The 25,006-nt window shown below is 34.8% G+C and overlaps 3 protein-coding genes across 11 annotated transcripts; 1 reads left to right on the top strand and 2 right to left on the bottom strand.

The window, feature by feature from the left end:
* Positions 1-7,802: 7,802 nt before the first annotated feature.
* Positions 7,803-10,111, bottom strand: LOC116345832. 2 transcript variants are annotated; one of them, XM_031775538.1, is made up of 3 exons: positions 9,884-10,111; positions 8,932-9,809; positions 7,803-8,837 (listed from the first exon to the last, which is right to left on the bottom strand). In XM_031775538.1, the coding sequence occupies exons 2-3, from the start codon at positions 9,805-9,807 to the stop codon at positions 8,256-8,258; spliced, it is 1,458 nt and encodes a 485-aa protein (XP_031631398.1). In that variant the 5' UTR covers positions 9,808-9,809; positions 9,884-10,111; the 3' UTR covers positions 7,803-8,255. The 2 variants fall into 2 exon arrangements, with proteins under 2 accessions (XP_031631398.1, XP_031631396.1); XM_031775536.1 differs by having other exon boundaries at positions 7,804-8,837; positions 8,932-9,818.
* An 884-nt stretch (positions 10,112-10,995) lies between these two features.
* On the bottom strand, positions 10,996-16,274 carry LOC116345686 (intraflagellar transport protein 122 homolog). Its single transcript, XM_031775289.1, has 12 exons — positions 15,854-16,274; positions 15,524-15,754; positions 15,239-15,449; positions 14,821-15,174; positions 14,069-14,713; positions 13,753-13,997; positions 12,838-13,320; positions 12,144-12,767; positions 11,947-12,067; positions 11,722-11,878; positions 11,284-11,576; positions 10,996-11,196 (listed from the first exon to the last, which is right to left on the bottom strand). Exons 1-12 carry the CDS (start codon positions 15,916-15,918, stop codon positions 11,107-11,109), a joined length of 3,519 nt encoding a protein of 1,172 aa, XP_031631149.1. The 5' UTR covers positions 15,919-16,274; the 3' UTR covers positions 10,996-11,106.
* A 208-nt stretch (positions 16,275-16,482) lies between these two features.
* LOC116345623 lies at positions 16,483-24,564 on the top strand. Of its 8 annotated transcripts, none has more exons than XM_031775111.1 (9): positions 16,483-16,684; positions 19,421-20,179; positions 20,530-20,851; positions 21,005-21,219; positions 21,381-21,986; positions 22,079-22,234; positions 22,302-23,010; positions 23,252-23,352; positions 23,427-24,564. In XM_031775111.1, exons 2-9 carry the CDS (start codon positions 19,457-19,459, stop codon positions 23,427-23,429), a joined length of 2,835 nt encoding a protein of 944 aa, XP_031630971.1. In that variant the 5' UTR covers positions 16,483-16,684; positions 19,421-19,456; the 3' UTR covers positions 23,430-24,564. The 8 variants fall into 8 exon arrangements, 7 of the variants coding, with proteins under 7 accessions (XP_031630971.1, XP_031630972.1, XP_031630968.1 ...); XM_031775112.1 differs by lacking the exon at positions 16,483-16,684 and adding an exon at positions 17,725-17,924; XM_031775108.1 differs by lacking the exon at positions 16,483-16,684 and adding an exon at positions 18,489-18,668.
* The last annotated feature ends 442 nt before the right edge of the window (positions 24,565-25,006 follow it).

A 25,006-nucleotide genomic window follows, 5' to 3' on the forward strand; every position in this document is an offset into this window, starting at 1 on the left:
GCTCAGAAATATATTCTTTATGCTCTTTTTTAGCACTCTTCGAATTCGATGAGCATCGCATGTAAATTGTCAACTTTTCACATTTTTTCCGTGCTTAAATTATGGAATTTCCATAATGGAAATAAATAATAAAAAAAATCTGTATCACAAAGAAAAACTGAGAAGTTTGTCTGAGCCGGAAGGAAATATGCATTCGTTTACATCAGTCAAAGTTTTTTTTTTTGATCGGGGGCTTTTTCAATTTTTTTTTATCCCACTTGACAGAATGGGAAAAGCAAAAAGATCATAAAGTACCATCATGATTCGGCTATTGTACAAATACTTTTCCATCGTTGAATTCACAATTCCAGAGATAAATTTTCCAATCCAAAAGTCGAGTTCATTTTTCTTTCCCTCTCTCTCCCTCTCTTGTGCCATGACAACATTTTACATTCTATTTTAAACTTGAGTTTATTAGCATTTGCCGAACAAAATGATTCAACAATTTGACAATGTACACGAAAAAATGGTGAACATATTCTTTGATTGTATTCGCGAGTCCAACGCGGAATGGTAATTGTGATGGTTCGTATTTACTGAATCGACTTTAAAGTACTACGTTTTCAGTGCGATGAAATATGAATACATAAGTGGTATACAAGTGAAAAAATGTTGAATGATTGCTGTCAATTTGGTCACGCAATGGAAAATGTATGGAAAATTGTGGATGGACAGACAAAAATGTCTCTATTATTAAAAACATCCGACGAAAAAATGAAAAAAATTACGGCGACGGCATGAACATTCCGCGAATAATATCAAACACTTTTCATACATTCGCAATTGTTATGATTGAGCAACACTTTATATCGTTTTTTTTTTTTTGTTCAATGTGTAGGTATGTGATTTCAATTCATCACGCAAAAATGACGATGCTTTACAAACTCTTCTCTGAATATTCACTGCTACTTCCTGCAATTTATAAAACTGAAGAAGAAAAAAAAATCCATCACCAAAAAATGCTAACTTTTTGAAATGTATTCCATTTACAGAGGGCATTAAATATCATGCGCTTCCATCTGCAAGACAAAAGTCAGACAAAAAAAAGTTGGTGTGCAGTTCATTTGTTGGCTCATTGATCGACTTACTCTCATTAGTAGATGATTTCCTTTGCTTTTGTGGAAAATTTCCTTTTCATTTTTACTGTCTCCCATGTATACGTCGTTTTCTCACAATTTTGATGTTATACACTGTGTGTCCGGGATTGATTATATGGTGTGTATGGTTGTGCGTGCGCGCTTGTTCGTTCGAGTGCAAAGCACAGCTTCAACGATTGACGGAGAACGAAAGGAAGAGAAAAAAACGAGTTCAAGCATTTTTGCGAATGTGATACATGAAAAATAACAACAACAAAATCATCCTTTAAAAAAGACCCTAGGGATTGTAATCGGCGTGTTCACAAAATAACATGCTGCTTTCAATGAAACGGTAGTCGATTTTTTTTTATTGTTCCAATTACCTCGCAAAGTTGGCATGCAACCCAAATGAATTCATTGCAATTGTTGATGACGATAGTAATGCGGTGTGGTGGCGACGACAACGACAACGACAAGAGAAACAGCGATAGAATCGTACTTAACAACACCCTTCGGAAACCAAAATACACGTTATCCACACTCAGCACAAGGGAAACGGAAAAAGCAGAAGAAGCAGAAAAAAACGGAATAATCGCACAACAAAAGAAATTATTTGCATGAATTATATGATGCGATGAGGGAGGTTAATTCAATTTACTGTTTGCATTTAACTGTAAATACGAACGGAATATTTTCCATAAGATATCGAATGTACGATTCCATGGGCTAAATCCAGTCAGATTGTATGGTTGGTTGGCCGGACTATCAGTTGGGGTACGCAACATATGAACGGTTCGGCACTGATGTTGCCATACAAACTATCCGCCCGATTTTATTATTCTTGCAACTCAACTGTTATTATTGTGATTGTACCAATGATTATGTATATTTAGTAGCATATTTATTGTTATCTAACCACATTACGTCTCTCTAACATTAAATAAATAGTTCTTTATTTTTATTATCAAGTGTTGAATATGTTGTACAATTTCCTTTCCACTCTCTCTCTCTCTCTGCCTTTGCTTTTGTGAATCAATCTCAAATCTGACACTGTCAATTGCGTTTGGTTCTTTCTGTTTTATTTGACTGGAATTGCGAATGTTGCGCATATTTTATAACTCTGTCATTTCTTCTGTTGCCTCTCTTGTTAATAGATTTATATGTGAAATTTGCTGTTTTTGTTGTTGTAATCGTTTCAAAAAACCATGTGACACAAGGGAATCTCGAATTCTGAAAGATGTGACTTTTTCCCGAATACATTCAATTTTGTTATGTGTATACGTACACGTATTTGTGCATTGAAATTGTACTGTACACCGTGCTCCGTAATTATCGTCGACTGTCTGGCAAATATGTTATTATTGCTTAGAAAAGAGAAATGACATGAATGAAAATCAACGACGTCACATAGTTAGTGAACGAGAAAAAAAAACGAAAGAAAAAAATAAATCGATATATGAACGCATCAATAGATCAACATTTACTGGAGACAACAAGTCCAATATCATGCAACACAGTTGCCAAAATGATAGCAAGAGAAAAACGGCTCAATATCGTTGAAGCGTTGGCCAGAACGCGCACAATTGACATTGACTATTCATGATTTGAATGAAAATGATGAACGACAGTTGTTTCGTCACCGCCACCGTTGTTGTTGTCGCGTAATCAATATGCTACAATATCGCATACAAATGGCATACATATATCATGCATAAGAACATGATAATTTTCTTTGATTTTGTGATCGATTGTGGTGCTTCAATAATAACTATTTTGACATGTCAAATTATAAGGCCATGACAAAATCCCACGTAGTACAGAGAAAGCGAACGAACGGGCGTACGAATGAATGTATGTGTGATGCTAGTTTTTGTTGTTCTCGTCTGTGCAAGTGTGCACACGATGAATAAATTGAAAATTACACATTGTTTGATTTCAACACAACGCCAACAATAATAATATTATGTAAACATGTCACATTCAATTATGTTATTAGGTTTATTTTAGGCCCCCTCTTCATCCCCTTTCTTTGTGATTTACATTGAATGCACGCAAAATTTGGCGCACCGTGTTGACAAATGAGTAAATACATAAAATTGGAATGAATTGGCGTAGCGAAAAAAAAACAGCAACAACGCCACGACAATGAAAAAAGTGCAACTGCCAAAATTTACATGAAATAGAAACAATGCATTGATTTATCTTCTTGTTTTTTTTTTTTAAATATTGTATATGCACATTTGTGATGCAGCATTTTTGCATAGTGCAATTTAAATGAGGTAAACCGTGCGTGTTTCGATCATCAAATAAAAATTAACACCCACCAACGGTGACAGTTGCAACGATGAAACTGATGATGCGCTTAATGATTGCAACATGTGCCATGCATTGCACGAAAAATGCACATCATTTGCACAGCAATAGATACCAATCGGCTTTTTTGTTACTATATTCGAAAATGTAAAGGTGTCATCAACGCTTTTGCGTGGTTTGAGCTGGCAAAATTATTCGTCAATTGAGCATAAGTGTAGAAAATCACACTTTCTATTTGAATACGATTTACAACATGTGAAAGAATTTTGCAATGCAAGGACTTGGCTCTCTTTCAAAAGAGAAAAAAATCGCTTCCACAATAAATTGCGGAACATTGTTTCGGAAAACATTAAAAAAAAAATCAAATCGCAATTCGTTATTAGATTCAATGCGGCTGTTGTTATTGAAAACGAATCGAGCAACAGTCGTTTTTACAGTGAGCGCATACCTTGCTTCAGTTGGCGAGGGCGTTCTACAGATTTTCCTTACTTTTCTTGATTGTTTGTGCGCGTGTGTATGCTTTCATTTGCCTCTGCTTAAGAACTTTAGTCACGTCCATATATATGAGCCACGTTTTTTTTATTTTTCGTGCCGAGTTTGTTTCATTTTTCTTTTTCAACAACTTTATATGTATATGTTATTATGTGCTGTCTTGGACGAACTCTGCTACACAAGACACATATTTGCAATTCAAGAAAATTTGACGGTCTTTCCGGTCAGTTTCCGTTCGGTTTCTGCCGGTTTAATGTGTACGTGAATTCAACAAACGTGAATGCATGCTTCACAAAATAGGTAGCAACAAAAATGACACAAATCGTATGATACATTCCTATCTGTGACCATTTATAATACACATGTATCTAAATACGTGTTTGTTTTTAGATGCTACTTGATATATTAAATGATTCATTTCAGCAACATGGTTGTTGAATTTCATTCAAATCCCATTTTCCGTGCACGATATTTTCCAAGTTTGTACAGCCACAAAATTGTAAGAAATGCTTCGAAGGAGAAAATCGTTCGGTAAACACACACGCACAAAAACTAAATGGCTGGAAAATCGGACATTTTAAACAATAAAATGTGTGTGCCATCGTCATACGACTGATAATAATATATGCCATTGTCATATATGCTCTCTATCTCTCTCTACCTCTCATTCTTTTCATTTACCTGTCTCTTTGTAGAAATTCACAATCAATTGATTAAGAATTATTTACAGAGAAACAAAACCCACTCGTTCGTGCAAATGTCCTTTATACATCGTACACACACTTGAATACCAAATCGATTCAAATAAATCGATTTAATTTCAATATCTTCATTCAATTCCACAAGTCCACACAATTCGAATGCAAAATACAGAAATTGTAACGATTTCCATGCCATAAATCAAATTTAAATTACCTATCAAAACAATTTTAATTGAAATACAGGTTACTTCAGTTTCGTTGCAATTTTTACGGGTTTTTTTCTTCTTCTTGGACAAAATGATTGCTCCATTAAGATATACGTCAAGCCATCGATTTGGTTTGCAATAAAAAGTTAAAGATGTGTTTTGTTTAAGCCAATTGATATTGGGTTTGGTATGCATTAAGCAGAAATGAGAGCGAAAAATTAAAAGATACATTTTGTTGGTGAGGAAAAATCGTATCGAAATGATATGTCAATTTATCGCAAACGTGAACGGTGTAGTAGTTACAGATTGTACAATTTTGGAAGCAAAATAATTACTTAATTGGCTAACGGCTATTTTTTGAGGCTCACCTTTGAATGTAACGCAAGGGAAATAAACAATTTTCATTTCTGACCGTTCGACAGATAAGGTGCGCATGTATCAACACTTAATATCGATATAGCCTCACGCTCTCGATCGATTTTGCGAGAGTGGAAACTCTGTGCCTGTTGCGAATGTAGCGTGAAAAGAACGCAATAATTGAATTTCATATTTGCTCCATTGAAGCAGTTTATTACCAGAATATTTATTTCTAACGAACTGTAAACCAAAACTGAATGGAACATTTAAGTTCATTCGGAGTTAATATATTCTTTTTTTCTGGTTTCGTTTGTAAAAAAAAGAAACATTTAATTTTCACTTAAAATACCCGAAAAGCGGTGAATTTTTTTTAATGCTTTCCTTTTTTCTGCGGAGCATGAATTTTTTGTTTTCTACAGTAAAAGTATATTATGATAACTTTCTTTGCGTAATATCCGCTTTCATAAATATAATTGACCATATAGACAATGTATGTTTTCCATACAAACACTGTAGTCACTTACAGTCAGTGGTGATTTGGTCACCTTTTTTCACTGGGAATTCACTATTTGCATAGTGAACTTATTTCGGTTCAATTGCATTTCAACACGTATGGTTTCATTGGTTCGAAATCAAAAAATTGAATTTATGTATGAAAAACTGACCACAAAAGTTGTTCGGGTTTTCAATAGAAAACATTCAAATTTGGTAATTTGAAAATTGGATTTTTGCAAATGTATATTGCTCCTTATGAGGAAGTAAATGATTGCGCATATGTGGCGCCATCTTATATTGTTGCGATAAAGTCTTGAACACATTGCTTGTAGACAATATGTACAAGAGTCGACTATAGACGAATTAGCCGCAACCATATAAGGTGTTGCTTTGGTCGATGTCAAATTAGTGTTACGCTCTCTCGGATTTTTGCTTCTGACGCATATTGAACCGGGTCGAATCCACATATTCCATAAGATACCTTCGTTGTTCACTTCAAAACCAAATGCAATTGAACTAAATTAAATTCACTGACGCAAATAGAAATATATGTATGACACACTTGTGAAGTTCAGTTTCTTCTTTAGAAAACTTGTGGAATTTCAACCATATGATCGATCCGCATATGACTTGCGGTGATGGATTGTCTTATAAATCAAACGCGGATCGAATAATTGAATTTTGAATTTATTCCTCTGAAGCATTAAATTGAATGAACGTTTCAGCTTGAAATTAATACAAAAATATGCAATTGGAAAAACTTACACGAATTCAAATACGCCCCCAAAAGAAGTATACAAATATTGAGAGTATGGTATTCATATTCTCATATTCATTCTCTATGTGTTTCTGGTTATTCGTTATTGACAAAAATTATTCCGTCAAAAAGTTCGTTCGTGCGTTTACATTTCTATATCGCAAACAATATTTAATGCAAGCGTGAATTTAAATATGTATTATCTAGTTTGTATCTATTCTATCTAGTATTTGATGACATGCAATTGGTGTTCAGCTCTCTCTCTCTTTCTTTTTCGCTCACGCTTTTATGGATGGGAGTAACAAAAAGAGCGCCCCCGAAAACAACAAAAAACGAGAAGAATCGAATCGAGCGGAAAATAAAAAAAAGTCTCCTTTAGAAGCGGCGCATCATGAGCATGTGTGCATATATATTTTCTCAATTGAATCGCACAAAATCTTGCGTACACAAGCAAATATGAGTAATGTGTTTTATTAACAAAGCAAACGAGTCTACTTGTACGCTGTTGAATTTTTCGTCAGCCAGTATGGGTATTTATGCTTGGCTTGATGTTTGTCTATCCTCCGCCTTCCGTGCATTCTTTCTCTCACTCTCACTCTCTATCTCTTTTGGTCTTGCTCCCTTTTATGCCATATATCGATTGACGTTACTCCTTGTCTCCCGGATTTCGAATGGAAACTCCATTCATTTGTTGTCACACAGAACACTGGATCAGTAAAAATGTGAATGGGGATGCTTGTTCGAATGGTTGAACATTGTGCTATGACGAGAACATTGAATAACGGCATTTATTTCAATGAAAAAAGAAACCATTCAAACGATATGCGGAAAACACCCTTTTTCCACTGTTTATTTGTAGAAAAGCTTTTGCAATATCTAAATTGAATTACTTAAAAATTCTCTCTTCGACATTGGCCGTTTTTTTTGTGTGTGTTGGTTTGGTTTTTTCGTTACATTCACTCGTAGGGATAGCGCAACAACACGCTATTTGGAATCGATGTCACACATTCATTCATCCATTGAAAAATCGTATGCTAGAATACATTCAATACCGTAGCATTTCTTCCATGTTTATCCAATTATGTAAAACTTTTGAACAAGCAAAAATAGAAGAAATTCAATTACAATCACTGCATACAAATTCGTTCGCTATTTGAAAAGTTCACGTAAATAGAAATCAAATCAGAAGAGAGATAAAATATAAGGAAAAACATACACAAACTCCGAAAAACAATACAAAGACATTATTTATTTATTTGTTTTACAAAATTTTCAAAGTAATATTCAACTTTGTTTGAAATAAAAATTAATGCTTCAGTTTTTCTTTTGTTTCATTTTGAATATAACATTGTTAAATGGATGGTATAAAAAATTGTCGAAGAAAAGAATTTGAAATATTCGACTTCGAATCGCTTTAGTTTTATTGCAACAAGAATTTCAAAGTAAATGAATTTGATACAAAAATCTTTGTAATTATTGATTATTAACAATAACTTTTACGCCTGAAATTTTAATTACAATAGCAATTTTACTGGAATAAATCCAATTTTAAAATATCTTGTGCAGAAATTTCGCACATGAAGAAATGTCTTGCATTTCGTTTGATCAATAACAATAATGTATCAAATAAACATGATGTAAGAAACAAAAATAACGTGTTAAATAACATAAACTTAAAATTCAAATATGTATCCATTACAATGTTTCACGCGATCGAATTTAATTTCGCGTACTCTTATTGAGAATATCTATAAATATATTTTTTTTGTCAATTTCTTATGATTTCGTCCACTTTTTGTGGTTGGCGCCGTATATAATTTTACGCAAGCTGATCATCATCACTGTCTTCTTCAGCATCATCGTCATCATCTTCTTCACTATCTGTATTACTATAGTCGCTTCCCTTCATAGCTGACAAATCTATATCAAGATATTCTCGATTTGCTAACAAAATACTTTCGGGTACTTGTATATCTGTTCTTAGGTTATCTGAAATCGTAATGCTGAATCTTTTTTCCTGTCTCTCGTTATTTTGAATGGCTTTCAATAATGATGTGTAGCCTTCTTCCGTTAATTTGAAATAACAATCCCGTTCTAAAGCTAGATATTCAAAATTCTTTCCCAATTGCACCATTCGAATCAATGTATCGACAGTTAGTGTAGATTCAGACTCCACATCATATTCTAGACATAAAAACCTGAGTAATGGTAACTCAGCCACTAAAATAACCAAGTCATTACCTGTCACTTGTAATTTAATTAGAGACAAATGGAGAAATTGTAATGTCTTCAGATTTCCTAAACTTTTAATGTCTTCTGAGCTAATGAAAAAATTCCTCAAAGTTAATTCTTCAATCAGAATATTTTCGTTTGAAAATGCTTTCATGAGTTGTGGTATTACCTAGATGAAGTGATGGATGAAAAAAAAAATGGAAATTATCAATAACTAATGGAAAGGAATGGAAAATGACATTTTAAAAGAATTGTGTTATTACTTTACTATAGCTTCCATATTGAATATCAATTTGGAGCTTCTTCAATTTCTTTAATTTGCCCAATTGAAGGAGACCGTTGACAGTATAATTTTGAGGCTGAATTTTTTTTGATCCAACTCTGCAAAGGTATAATTCTTCTAAATCTTTTCCATGCTCTACGACATTTTTAATAAATTCATCATCGATTAAATCGTTGATTGTCAGATTTTTCAATTGTGGATTCAGGCTTAGTATATCAAAAATCGTGTCGCGTTCTTTACACCATATATCGAGTGTTGTCAATTTTGGGAAGAGCTGTACCAAAAACTTACAGCTGCATCCAAAGAAGTTCAACGTTTCTAGTTCCGGACAATTTCTAAACACTGCATTCCAATCCTCTTTATAGTCCATGTCACAAGTATATAATGATAAATATTTCAAGCGTGGCATCAAGAGGGCACTTTTATCACAAGTAATTGTCACTTTTGTCAATTCAAGGCATTCCAAATTTTGAGAACAATATTTTACGATGTCATCAAATGTAATTCCCAATTGATCATAATTCTTAGTATCGAGGTCAAAGGAAGTAATCAAGTGACCAAATTTATAGATCACACGACGAATTACCGACACTTTTAAATCACGTGAACGCCAAAAGAAATGTCTGTGGTAGCGTTTGAATACTTGCTCGGTGATTGGTGATGTTTTGAAACGTTTGCATACATTCGCAACATGACACAAACTTTCGACGTTCAAATACCCGAAAACGGCATACAAGCAATCGTCATTCAATTGTAAAAATGAACTGGTTTCTTCTTGCAGTTCCGATGTAGATGACTCATCAGTTTTGATTCCTTGGCAACGCCGCTTGGCAATCGATTCATCCAAATGTGACATTTCTGATAAATCTAACAATATTGAATTTGACTATTGAATTGATTTTATATTTGATCATTGGAAGAAAGAAAAATACCTTTTCTATGGACACCACAATAATATTGCACCACGTTGGTGTAAGTTCTTCTGTTGAAATCAGTTATTTTTGACTAAATGGATATAATGTTTTTGTCTGTATGAATTTAATTTATTGTATCGTTCGCTTGTGTGTCCGCACTTTTTTAATTGTTTAATTTAACAATAAAATGACTTGAATTTCACTTTACGGCGTTTCCCTACAAAAATGTTGGGGGTATGATGAAGCGGCTTGACATTCACTAATGACATATGACATAAGTTGAACTGAAGTACAAGTGAATACCTGATACCTGATTACTTCAGGACACTTTGTATTTATTCAAGAAAATTAAAACGAAAATATTTTCTTAACAATATTTATTTATTATTTGAAATTCAATAAATAATTTTATTCTGAAATGCGTACACAACAACCGCTTTAAGCATCGCAATCAGTCGCAGTATTTGAAGTTACTTAAGACTTAGTAACTAAAGTTCTTTAAACTATAGCACGTAATTGAGTACGTAGCCTAGGTTTACACATCTTTCCTGGAATGCATTTTAATTATACATCTGCATACAGAATAGTTTTCATTCGTAATTTTGAAAAATTATCTACTTTTTTCAGATTCAAATAAATCGATTAATCAATAATTAAAAGTAGTTTTCAGAGTTTGATCATTGTAGATCAAAAATTTGACTGTAGCTTGATGTGTGTACCTCAAGTGTTCAAATTTTCACACACAAATTATATAATGTATAAAGATGTGTTACATGTGTGCAGTTTATGGTCAAAATATATATCATGTACACATTTTCGGTGGCCACAAAATGGAATTGATGCAAATAACATTCTCACCACTAGGTACTTGGCGCACGAGTTGCGGTTTCCTAAGTCACCGGTGTGACCCGGTAAAGTAAATAATAGATGATAGACATTACAAGTACATGCAATGAAAAAATATGCATAAATATTAATAATATATAGCCATAGTGAGAAATATGATTTGACCTACTACCTGTCATTGACTAATTGTAGTCTCTGTTGTTTACAGAAAAATTGAGGGCACACATTTTTTTGAAGAAGTATTTATTTATTTTTCAAAAAAAAAATCATTATAAATATAAACATTGTTATAATTTCAATATTTATTTCATTATTTAATCTCAATAAACGATTCGAAAATTTCGAATAATTATGTGGACGGATTTGTTGCTAAAATCACAATATAAAATAGGTGCTTAATTCAGTAAAATCTCAGAATTCGTGCGACAAAATGGACAATAGCCCTTTTGCAAAACCTGTAGTTCAAAGTCTTCAGAGTGAAATACCTGAAAAAAAAATGATTTCGAAACATCCAATGAAACTTCAGTTCGATGAAAATATAATCCGGTGGAAAGATTTGGAACACACATCACCTGTAAACATTCAGGACACATGCTAATTTGCCATTCAGGCATTAAATTTCTATAATATCTCGTTTTAAGTGGTGGGGGCCATTTCGCAATCAGTACAGTTGTTGGATCCAATGCGCGCAATGCATCACGATCCAATGTTAAGGGTAAAATATCTGATACTTCTTCATTGATCATTGTATCAACAAATGGATCTAATGATTCCGTATTTGTCTTTGGCGGTGCTAATAAGAGTCGCTCAACTTCTTGATCTGGAATATCGTCTTCATGACTGAATTCCACCAGCGGTAAGATTTCTGTGTAAAAAACAAGACAATTATTTGTAGAAAAAGTAATCAACTTCGTTCGAAAACGATATTCGTGGGCTTTTGAACTAACAAAAAAAAAGTTAAAAGGCTACAAAAATTTGATTTGAATAGTATAATGATATGAAATGATTACCAAATGAAACAAAAGAGAAAATGTAAGGATGTTGACACGACGGACACTGATTTCCACGCAGATGTGAGTTATAGTTTGAGCATTTGTAACACATTGGCAAGGAGTCTTCGGGATCGTTGAATCCACCTGGGCACGCTCGACTTGCAATGTAATTGATCTAAAAAAAATTGGCGTTTTTCAATGATTTCACATACAATGGAATGATTCTATTACGTATATACTTACATCGACTTGTTCTTGTAAAGCAGTTGGAACGCGTAACTTTTGAATGCGATTATTGACTTGTAAATTCAATTTCTTGTAGTTTAACTCTTTGGCTTGTTTAGCCAATGTGTACAAGACAGCACTGTGAATATTAATGAACGGTTAATAGTCGTACAAATTCGTATCTAGGATTAGGAATATATCATTTAATTACTTACAACATACTAATTCCTTTCGGTGGTAGTCCATTATCAGCGCCAATTTGATTGGCCACAAATCGGCTCGAATTGAACAGCGCTGGCGCTGAGTAGCTCGTAAATGGTTCCGACAAATAGTTGTGAATCGTTGCATATGCATAGTAAATCGTTGAAAGTCGATGTAAACATTCAAATTTCACTAATGCTTCATTTGATATTGGTTCATCTTTTGGCAATGATTTAAGAAATTGTCTGGCACGAAGCCACATGTAATAGCTTGCATCCAGAAATCGATTTTCGGAAATCGAACAATCGGTTAAGCTATTTAACAGTTTGATTGCTTCATTTGGTTGACCAGCAAGAATGTAGGCCTCGTGCGCTTTAACAAATTCATCCGATTCGGCCAACCATTGTGCATGCTGACTATGCACTGATTGTAGTACTTGTGGTAAATTCTCTGCCAAACGAAATGCTTCGGTCCAGTCACGTGATTCAACATGCAATTGAACAACCTGTGCTTCTTCACCAAGTTTTCTATAGATTTCAGCTGCCAACGGCAAGGATTGTAGTTTTCTCAAATTCGTTGCTACCAAATTCAATGCGATTCGATCGCTTTGGCTCAATCGACGACCAATGTCATACAGTCTGCAATTCGATAAAAAATAATTATCAAATGATGTAAAATTTATGAAAAATAGTTAATTAATAAACATACACATCAGCCCATCCTTGTTCAGTGACAATTTCAATGGCTCGTTCATGTTCGCCGGCACTTAATAACAATTCAGCTGCAGCTCTTGGTTCATGAACAGAACATGCCCATTCGGCACGTTTACGAACCAATTCTCTGCGATCGGATGAATCACCTTCTTTCAAAAATTCTTGCGCCAAATCAAACATTCGCAAATCTGTGTACATTGCCAATGCCTTATTGCTATAGCCATTCTTCTGATACAATCTGGCGGCTTCCTTGAATTTACCAGCAAATGCCAAGTTTTCCGCTTGTAAAATTTCTTTTGGCACATCGCCACGCTTTTGACGCTCTTTGATTTCGTTTATATGCTGGAGCCATGGTAAATTTCGAACACGAACATATGCATTCTTAGCTACGGTTAATTGAAGGGCATCAACGGCTGCTTGCGCCAATCCCTCCCAATCTGATGACGAAACACCCAAACATGCAACCTGATATGCTTCTCTATTATTTGTTTTTTTTTAATAGAAAACACATGAAATTAGCATATGCGGGCATTGTATTGAGCATACATTAGGTTTGAGCTATGGATATAGCGGCTGATATTTCATAGCCGCTATTTAACTCGTTTTAATGCGTTTAAGCATTTTGTGCGTTATTTTCTACATCTCTCTCGTACATACTCAAATGTACAAAAGAATAGTAGGCTATGATATTCCTACTCGGTGTTACACACAGCACACGAATTAAATGGCGCCTATGAAATAGCAGCCGCTATATGCATAGCTCGAGCCTAATGTCTGGTATTGAGATATTTTCTGCCAATTGAGCTGCACTTTTTTATGAGAATAAAAGAGTGGGGACACATCAGCCAAATATCAGTTCAATTATGTGGTTTGATATCTCAGTACAATCCCGTTCGCAGTCAAATCTTACTCAAAAAGGCCGGCTTCAATAAACTGCCACATAGTTGATCCCAATGACAATGAAACGTTATTCATCATATTACCGCGAAGGCAAAATGCTGTGGCACCACACAAACCAACGACAACGCCAAGCATTGTCTGTGGGCTTCGAGGGGGCAATGTACCAACACGAACACTTATACCACCGGTTGTATGAGAATAACACAGCATCGATTCTAAATTTGTATTCCATGACACGGAATTAACTCCACTATCCTGAAAGCAGAAAAAAATGGCACCAATTGTAAATGATGAATATATGATGGTATTTGAGTGTTTGGTCTTACCTGATACAACATATTATCATTGATCAAATCACGTACAATCAATCGGCCAGCATCGTCGACCACAGCCAATTTGGTACGCGTTGAATTTAAATCCAAGCATCGAACCGACGATAGAACCGTTGTAATTAACATTGGCAACGAATTGTCCAAGAAAATGCGCCACACTTGGCCATTCTTCAAGCCCAAAAATAGTCCTTCACGGCCAGGTGGGCCACCGGTTACTTTAATATAACGAATAAAACTATCCAAAACCCATTCGCGTTGCATTACACCCGAAAAATCTAAGCTTTGCAATTTTTTCTCTTGACACAAGACGAGATGTTGTGAGCACACAACGAGCAAACTGCATTCAAATTTTTTGCCAATTTTCTCCTTCACCTTATAATGCATTGGCTGATTTTCAGCCGAACTTAGTTCGTATAAAACAACACGTTCGGGCAATTGAACAGCCAACCGATTTCGATAAATTGCAATTTTATTCACCAAATCTCGACATTTTATGCGCACTTTTTGACCCGATACCAAATGCTGAATTATTATATCGCACATATTCTCACGGAATGCATATCGTTCACGGTATAGTGCATGAACCGTATTAAAGGCGAGATTGTAACAGGCGAGAGTACCATCTTGACAACCAACCACCTAAAAGCGAATGGAAAAACGAAAAATAAAACATTGAAATATCTTTCTCTATCTTGTTTAAATTCATATTTGGCTCATTATTTTATGTCAAAACAATCTATACCAACCATTGATGATCCAAATGGATGAATGGCCGTTGTCCAAATCCATGATTCATGAACTTCACCTAACATTCCAAGTCGAATGCCATCTTTGGTAAATAATTGTACGGCTTTATTGCATCCAGCCACCGTAATGAATTCACCATCCGGAAAATAGCTGAGATTCAATGGATCAAAACCAAGTGCACGTTGTCCTTTGCCAACACTCTGTCCGCCAAGTGTATAAAATGAAATTGTTTGATTCCAATCGGCAATACATAGAATGTCTATATTTCCAGCGCTTATTGGATCAAATGAAATGCCATAGATTGGACTATTTGTGCCACCAGGTCGTTCGATTTTTCCCTTTTCATCGCCCGCCTAAATGAAAATTTATGAATCAATTAAATAGCACACAGACATTCATTTCATTACCAATATTCACCTTATTTCGAATGGAAACCGTGCCATTTGCCATTCCCAATGCCAGATAATGTCCATCATTTGTCCATGCACAACAATTTATTCGCGATGTAACTTTGAATTTTTGTACGGCCTTTTGTTCGGTCGACCAAAATGCAAAGTCCGATTGTGTACAAGATACCAATTGATGTGACACTGGATTGAATGCCAAACACTGAACCGAATCGCTATGACTAATGAACACAAATCAGTAAGCAACAATGAAAATTTCAAAAATTCTCTACAATTCAAGCTCATTCAAACTCACGAGTATTTTAGTATGCCATCGAGTTTGATGGACCAAACGATGACACATTTATCGGAACCACCGGATGCAAATTTTTTGCCATCATGTGCATATGCTACAGCATAAACTGTATCTTTGTGTCCAGTCAACGTTTCGATAAGAGTGCCTTCATTTGGTTCATAGACCAAAACTTTATCACATGCAGCAACGATCAGTTGAATACCCTCTGGATGAAAGCAAATTGAATGAATTCTACATTAAAATGATGAAGAAACAAAATTGAACGAATAAAAAATAAATTCATTCGACATTTATATCATAGCGAAAGAGACAGATGTGTGATATACGTACCCGGCTTGCTCTTTATCTTCACCTTCCTGGCCAATCTTCTCCACCCATTTTGGAATAGCACGCATTTCTTCGATCTCAAGTGAAAATTACAAATACGATACACAACTATAAACGATTTGTCTTAATTTCCCGCGGAAATGAATCACTTGCTTTCGCTGAAAATTGTCTACGACATCGATTTTAAATGTAAAATGTAACTTAAATCGGTCAGTGCATGTTTAATTTGGCGTTCTATTTTTGTTTTTATTGCAAAGCGACAAATGATAAAACGATAAATTTTTACTATGAAACTGGATCGTTCATTCTAGATTTGATCGAGTTATTGTTTACATTGAAATACGATTAAAAAGTTGCTATAGTAACACGACACAGAAGAAAGACTGCTACGTTCCATTAATACGCTCATTTGAGTGTACAAACGTACGAACCAGTTTCACACATATTCAACAGTGATATTACCAGCAAATTCAACGTCTCGTTTGGTATGATGTGCGAGTATTTCATTTACACATACATTTATAGGTTGTAGAAGCCGCTTACACAGATACACACAAACACACGAGGCCATTTGCACAGAACCTCATTGTCGTCGCATCGAATCGAATTTTACACGCAGCGACGTTAGCCAGCTAGTAAGCTTCCCGTATTCTTTCAAGGAACACATCATTTGCTGTTGTTATTCAGCGCTACCGTTTTTTTTTTCATTTTCTTATTTCCATACAATTTTGTTTATCGCTCCGTAGAAGGAAACAAAACCGAAATAAACGAAGAAGACGAAGTCAAAATTGATTTCCAGATGCACACATACTCTGTATAATTTGCTATTCTTTGGTAGGTTCCTCAAAATATTCATTACATTCACATTGTTGCTTGTAAGAAAACTGTGTCGATAATTTGTTTATATAGTTTTGTTTTCCATTGAATAAATCGAATACATCAAGACTTTTAATCAGAATGTAGAATGGAATTTTAATTTAACAATTTCGTCGACATTGACGTCGTTATTCATAATAAGAAAAGCGAAGAAAGCAAGATGAAAATGCTGACATTTTTTACCGCGAACACCATATGTAAACATTGAGAAAATATAGTATATTTGTATCATTGGATCATTAATGGGTGCAGAGAAAGAGAAAAAGAAAGAGAACAGAAGTGTTGAGTAGCCATACTTTTTGGGGAGCTGTGTACATGTTGCTGTTCAAAGTGCCGCTAATTTCTATGTATTTGTGCTGCGAAATGTTTTTTTTTTTTTAATTTACTAAATGAAGAAAAGGTAGTTTTTTTTCTACTTGTTTCGATTCAGAGAACAAAATGATAATGCAAACATTTAGTTGAAAATGAGTATGTGCCTTATAGTTTTTCCGTCAAAGTTTGTCGCTGTTGAGCGCTGTGAAATGAACGAATTTTGTATTTTGGCTCAAATGGATCGGGAAAATGTGCATTGGATTGCATTTGGTATAACATTTTTAGTCTTGTCTGTAGTATGAAATTTTTTAAATATAGTATTCGAAATGAAGACGATGAGCTGCGGCATCGTTGCCGAACATACTTACACACAGCCACCGTCATACTAATACAAACGTATGGTGCGCGCTCGTGAAGCCGCTTTCATCTGTATTGGAAGCAGATTGACAACCTGCCGGAAGTACGATGTGGAGATAGAGTGATTTTTTTTGTATAGCATTGCTAGAACGAGGCTTCGCAAAGACCTATCAATACAAACACATGCACGTACACGTATACACATACGAACATTTCTGTATATATCAGCACAATAACATACATGGCCATCGTTCACACATGCACACAGACAATTCATCTACGTTATAACCGACGGCAACTAGAGCTCAGTTCGATTTACTCACTGCGGACATTCATGTACACTAATTACCGAAACACATTTAAGAAAATCGGTTAACGCACCACACAACCCGATTTTCACATTCAAAAACTCAACAGCGTGATAATACATTCAGTGCTCTTGCATTGAACAAGAAACGGCTATATCGAGATATATAAAACAGCAGCAAAAACGGCCCCGAACATTTTAAACATACCAAGAAAAATCTTTGTAAGATATTTGACCGTTTGCATTGGCAAATCATTACCATTAAGTTTAGTAGCTAAGATCATCATTTTTTGGATTGGACGAATGACAGAGGTCATTCAAAAAAAAGAGACTTTACGAGAAGAAAAACGATAGAGAGCAACATAGAAAAGAAACAGAAAAAAATCTTCTTTTTTTTGAAAATTATCGAGTGTGCTTTGAGTGTGTAAGCAATATAGTATCGACGTTGTTGCTTGTGAGTGTGTGCGTCAGAGCGTTCCGTTCCGTACCATATGCGTGTGTGTGTGTGTGTGTGTGTGTGTATTTGCCACTTAATCGTATTTTGCTCTTTCACTGTGTTTGTGTATGTGTGTATATGCGTGTGTATGTATGTCTCTGTTTATGGTTGTGTATGTTGCTAATATTGTGTAGAGCGCATATATATTACTTAATGATGTTGATGTCTTCGAATCTCGATTCGGTTCAACTTGGTTTTCGTGCATGTGTTTTAGTGCTGTCGTTTTGCGTGTGTGCGCCATATTCCAAATTCTATGCGGTTGTTTCATTTCGGTCATTCCTTTTTGATTATAAAAACTTCGTACAGGAGGCGACTCACGCACGTTCCGCCATGTTTTTGCAGTTCATTTCAGTGATCCGAACTAAATAGATTTATTTCAAATTGAAAGTAACAAAATTAGGCGCGTTCAAAACAAACGCGTAAACATTTCAACAAATATGAAAAAAACAGCACAACCCGTTATGAAAAAGGTTCGATTACAATTGGCCCGTGGCATTTTTTTAGCAATTACGTATTAAAATATTGATTATGTGAAAAATTATGGTGGATATATTTTTTGATAGTTTCATACGGTTCATTTTTCCATTACGTTTTTTTTTTGTTCGTTCATAATGTGACGCCTTAGCTTGACGGCTGCGACTACAAACGAAAAATACACACACCCATGCACATATTTTCTACATCGATATAAGCAAAAGTGTTTTTTCTTTATTAGTGTGTGTGTGTGTGTGTGTGTGCGTGCGATTGTGTGCGTTTGCTGTATTTAAGCCGCATTTTTTTCAATTTTGTTCTTCCTAACCAAACCAGAATATTGTGAATCGTGTTGTTTCGATTTATTTAGTCATTGTTTTCATTCGTTTTGTTTTCCAACATTTTACACGAATCCCATTGTTATTTAGTTTAAATTATAAACCAAAACATAAAAGTAATTTGACATCGATAAACTTTACCGTTGAGGTGGTGTGTGCGTAGCCTTTTCACTGTTATTTCAATTTGAAATCGGTTTCCTTTTGCAAAATCGAATTTATCTTTAAATTTGTTGTTCACTTGGCCTAAATAGTGGTAATTGAGAGTGATGTGTATGCATATGCGTGTGTGTGCTTCAGGCAAAAAAAAGGCCCAGGACGTTTGAAGTGAAATTGAAAATTAGCCGACCGATACGCAGCATCTATAGTTTATTCTGTTATTTTCATATAATATCGAATCTCTTTTTCTTTTGCAGGTTTATGCTCAGCCGTCATACGCACAGGACATTCAAATGAATGCCGTAAGAAAGATAAACAGTTTATTATCGAGTGGAACAGTCAGCGTGACTGGTCCATCACAAAATCGGACAATGAAGCAACAGCCAGCGCAACCAAAAACAGTATTTGTACAGAAAGGTGAATGCTATGTCTGTGACGAACACATCGGCATCAATGGTACCCTCGTCACAGAAGCCTTTACATCTGTATCAAATACAAAGATCCCAACAAAAATTGGCCGAATCGTTGGCGATGCATTCATGGTTATCGTCAGTATGGACGATGTGATTTGCAAACGTTGTTTGACCATGTTCAATCAAATGGATCGGCTGGAAACTGATTTGGATCGTGTCAAAAGCAATATTTTGACATTAATTAATAAGAAATATGGTATAAATGACAACGGAAATACTGGTGCAAGCAGCACAAATGTTGTTGACATTAAACCGCCCCCTGCCAAAGTACAGAGGCTTAATACAAGTGCTGGTACGATTAACGCAAACTATACAAATCGAAAGACGAGCAACGGCGGCGAAGCCGATGATGAAACACGAAAAATAACAACGGTACCATTGCTACAGCCAATTCAAACAACAACACAGACAGTTAATCAATTTGCCGGTGGTCAACGTGTAGTGAATGTTAGTGGCAGTGGTGATTCTATTGATGGTCAAATAACCACAATTTATGAAACATCGCCACAAAATAGTTTCGGTCAAACACAATTGGTGCGACAAGTAAGTGTCACATTCCTCATATTTTTCGTTGTTGCTTTATTCGATTTGTGCTTTGATCTCTTTTATTTTTGGGGTTTTGTTCGAGAATGAAATGTGAACGGTTCGTGGCAGCTGTTCAAAAACTCATTTTCGATTCACATCTTAAAATTACAATGAGATTCATTTGGGCCGGTAGATAAATTTGTGGCACTTGTTCCTTTGGTATCTCACACAAACTCAAGCACATATATCTTTTATGTGTATTTATATGCAGATTTATTTTCTCGATGCACTTTTGATGAAACAAATTCAACAAACGATTTTTTAAAAAAACAAAACATATGATTTTTTGGGATTTATTTATTTTTCAGCAACAACCAACAACCACACAACGGAAACCGATCAAGATTTACAAATGCATGTCATGCGACTTTAAAACAACAGATATCAAACTATTCCAGCCTCATTATGATACATGTCGACAACAAAATGGTTATCGTTGCAAACTTTGCAAAAAGATCTTCACTAGTGTGAGCGCCCTGAAGGCACACAATGTCGAAAAGCACGCAAGTGAGTTTACATGCAGTATATGCAACATAAATTACATGAATGAGAACACATACAAGAAGCATATGGAAACTAATCACCCGGACATTAAAACGATCGAATCATCGACAACGGTGACCAGTAGTGGTAAGTGATTGACCATTTATTCTGTTATTTTGCTAAAAATAAAACAAATAAAAATCATTAATTAAATAAATGACAAAAAAACGACAAAATTAGATATACCTATGAAACTTATAAATATGTTTACCGTTTTATTTGGTTCAATGTGTCTGGCAGGTCAACAACTCTATTCGTGCAACGTTTGTCCATTCAAAACATACGAAAAAGCCACATTTGATGCGCATTCTCGAAAACATGTCAAGGTAAAGCCGTTCAAATGCCGCATTTGTTCAGCGCGCTTTGAAACCAGAGAACTAGCCGGCGTTCATGCAAAGACTCATTGTCCTGACTTTTTCAAATGCGGAACATGTTCAATGACATTCACACAAAAGGTATGTATGCACAAACACAAAAAAAACAACACTTTTACAAAGTAAAATCGCCATCTTGTCTGTCATCATAAAATGTGTTGACAGTTTCTTTTTCTTTCAATTTCAATGTATGAATAAATATAATAATTGGAATATGTGTTTTTTTGGTCTTATTATTACAGGAATTACTTGTAAAACATTTCGAAACACATAAGACATCGCAACAAGTCGCCCAAAAACAACAGATCGTATCACAGATTCAAACGTCGACACAATTGACGCAACCAATTGCCGTGTCACAAGATCTCACCACTCAAAAATTGTTGCAAGATACCATCGATGAAGCATTAAGAGAGACTGGAGACTCTGGCCCAAAAATTAATTTCTATTCGTGTCACATTTGTTCGCTTACCTTCATCCAGGAGACTTATTACAAACAACACATGGAGACCCATAAACGTGAAAGTAATAAAAAAGTTGGCACCCAAGCCGTTGCCGTTACAACATCAACCGTATCGAATACACATAGTCTTATACGAACCGATCAACGTGTGACAAACACACCGACCACCATCATTGCAACACAACCAAACACATCTATATCCGATAATGATTTAGAAATTATGTTCGAAAAAATGCATTCAGACAAAGCGGAGATTGAAGGTAATGCGAATAACACCGATGGTGTTGTGATAACAAGCCACGAAAGTTCAACCGGTGGCTACACATTCAATATCACCATGGCCAATCAACAAGATGCTACATCCAACAATGTCGACGTAGAAAATGTAAGCATTTGGTTCAATTCTTTTTTTATCCAAACGAACAAAAAGTAGAAAAAGAAAGAAACCTAATCTTAATTTTATATGGTATCATTTAGAAAAATAAACAAGACGGAAATGAGAGTTTGGCACCAGTCGCAATAGATATGCCACAATTAGATCAAAGCGATGATCAACAGCAACAGCCTGCCGATCAAGAACAACAAACAAATTCAGAACAACAACAACACCAAGAACATTTGGAAAATGAACAGGTATGCGCTCACGAGCACTTAATTTATTATAAATTATTGTGTTATTTGAATAATTTAAATATTATAGAAACTTGCACAGGGTGTTGCGGTTAGTATGCCAAGTTTAGATGATGATGCGGATGGTAGTCAACCATCGAGTAGTGATCAGGTGCCGATGGATTTGGAAGATATTCAAAATGCGGCCGAAAGTGGTCAAATTAAATTTATATTGAATGAAAATGGTCAATTGTTGCAATTGGATAATCACATTCTCACCACCGATGCAGAAGGTAACCAGATATTGGTGCAAGGCAGTGAACAAATTCAACAGCTATTGCAAAGTGTTGGCGTTTTACAAGCCGATGGTGATGGCACTGAGCAAACCTTTCAAATGATTCAAGGTGAAAATAATCAAATGATTTTGGTGCAAGGCGATAACAATGAGGCACAATTAATCGATGCGTCAATGTTAAACGAAGATGGCCAATTAGTTATTCAACATCATGGTGATCAATTGCCAGAGGGCATGCATGTAGTTAACGAAGATGGTGTGCAGGTGCCGGTTTCGATAGCATTTGCACAGCATTTAGAATCGGCCGCTGCACAGCATTTAGAATCGGCTCAACATATGGAATCGGCCCAACACCAAGAGGGTGAAAATGAAATTGAACAAAAGCCCGAAATTCAAGACCAGCAACACACCGAAGAGGTCGAAGCCGAACAAGCGGTCACCATTAAATCAGAAGACACGTCATCACAAGATGGCGAACAACAAGCGGCCAACGAGGCCGATGCAGGTGAATGGCAATGAGACAATTAGGTTAATGCACTTACTTACTTAATATCATTTTAAAAAAAACTCATTGAAGTAATTTGGTTGACATTTGAATCATATACATAAGAAAAAATTAGATCAGATGACATTTGGGAATGAATGAAAAATAACAGATAAAATCGCTTTTAACCAAATCCCTTCAATCCATTCAATACGGCTGAACCATTTTCATTGAACGACATTTTATATTTGAATTTGTTCAGGTATCACTACGGTTACAACATCGACGAGAGCACCAGTGTCATCAACAACGGGCGAAGTATATTTCAGTTTAGATGAAATTATGAATCAATCAGAACAAAAGGTAAGCGATACAGAGATCATTTTGAAACGCTCTTCAAAAATATGATAAAACATTTTTACGTTGTTCTATTTCAGTAATCGACACACAAATGATGCACTGACCTGCCCCTCCCAATTTAAGCTTTCGACTTTTAAGTAGCTGTTAGTATTATTTTTTATCAAATTTTAAATAAACTCGTCGTTGCAAAATCAACTAAAACCATACTAAATAAACAATTTAGTGGATAAAATTACAAAAAAGAGACGAGCAATTATGTTTTGGTTATTAAAATCAAAATGAACGTTAAGTGAGAAACAAAACACACACACACATACACACATTTTAATCAGCTGAAGTTCAATTGTATTGAAATAAATTTGATGCCCATACAGATTACTGTTAACCAAGGAATGTATGTTCTTGGGAATCAGTGATTATTTTTCGATAAGAAAATACAAAAGAAAAAAAGAGAAGAAAAAAAACAAATGGGAGAATATTGAGAAATGAATATATACATACTCTATATATGTATTCAATAGGATTCAAAATCAATGGTCCAATGCGCTGTTCTTTTTGCATTGGTTCATTTTCTTTATATTTAATGTATTGTCATGAATGCAAAAAAGAAAAAAAAAAAGAAAAGATGATTAAACTAGTAGAAAAAAACGAAAAATACAAAAAAAAATCTTTAAAACATACAATAATTATCAAGCATAAACCTACATGTTATATTTTTAATTGGAGAGGAACATAACAAAACGAAGATAGACAGTAGAAGGGAAAAAGTTTAGGAGCGAATTATGATAAAACGCAAAAACTTGAAACAAACAAACAAAATACACACATGTACACACATAAAAAAGCGCGCGCCGCCATCGTGCAAATAGACAAGCCCAAAATCTAGAACGATACAGAAAACCAACAAAAAAACATTTAAATAATTAGACATAGTATATAGCATAAAGAGAAATTGAAAAAAAAAACCACCAGAGAAAAGGATATACTGTTAAAGTGTATAATTTTGGTTAATGAACTAACACACATACACACATACAAATGGCAAATGAATCGGCTGAATAACCAAAATATGATAATTTCAAGCGATGCAATGAAACAAATGCGGCAACAGCAGCATAAATCAGCAAATGTAAATGAAAGGGCCAAACCGAATGCAATTTACTTCTCTCATTGCGCTATTTTACATCCAAACACACTCATGCACACAAAAAAAAACACACACACATAAAACCCTCATCTCGGTCATCTTCAAATCGGAACCAATCAGAACGATTAAGCCAAAACATTTAAATCCATTTTCATTTTTATTTGCTTTATTTGTTTATTTAAAAAAATTACTTTCAACATCGCGATCCAACACAACACATGAACAAATAAAAAGAAGAAATCCGCTATTAATTTATATGATTAAAAAAATATATATGCAAAATGAAGAAAAAAAAATACACACACATACACACTGCATACTGAGAGAGAAAGATAGAAAAAGAGTTGAAAATGATTTTTTTTTTTAAATTTATGATTGAAATAAGTAAATTTATGTTTAAGTCAGAAAACAAAATGATGCTGATGAGGAAGAAGAGAAGATGATGATGAAACATTGAAGTGAGTTAGAGTTTAAACAAAGTTATTTTGTTAGCAAAGATGAAAAAAATAA

Source organism: Contarinia nasturtii, unplaced genomic scaffold, assembly GCF_009176525.2.
Source record: "Contarinia nasturtii isolate CC-2019 unplaced genomic scaffold, AAFC_CNas_1.1 Cnas_scaffold_1371, whole genome shotgun sequence".
Lineage (NCBI taxonomy): Eukaryota > Metazoa > Arthropoda > Insecta > Diptera > Cecidomyiidae > Contarinia > Contarinia nasturtii.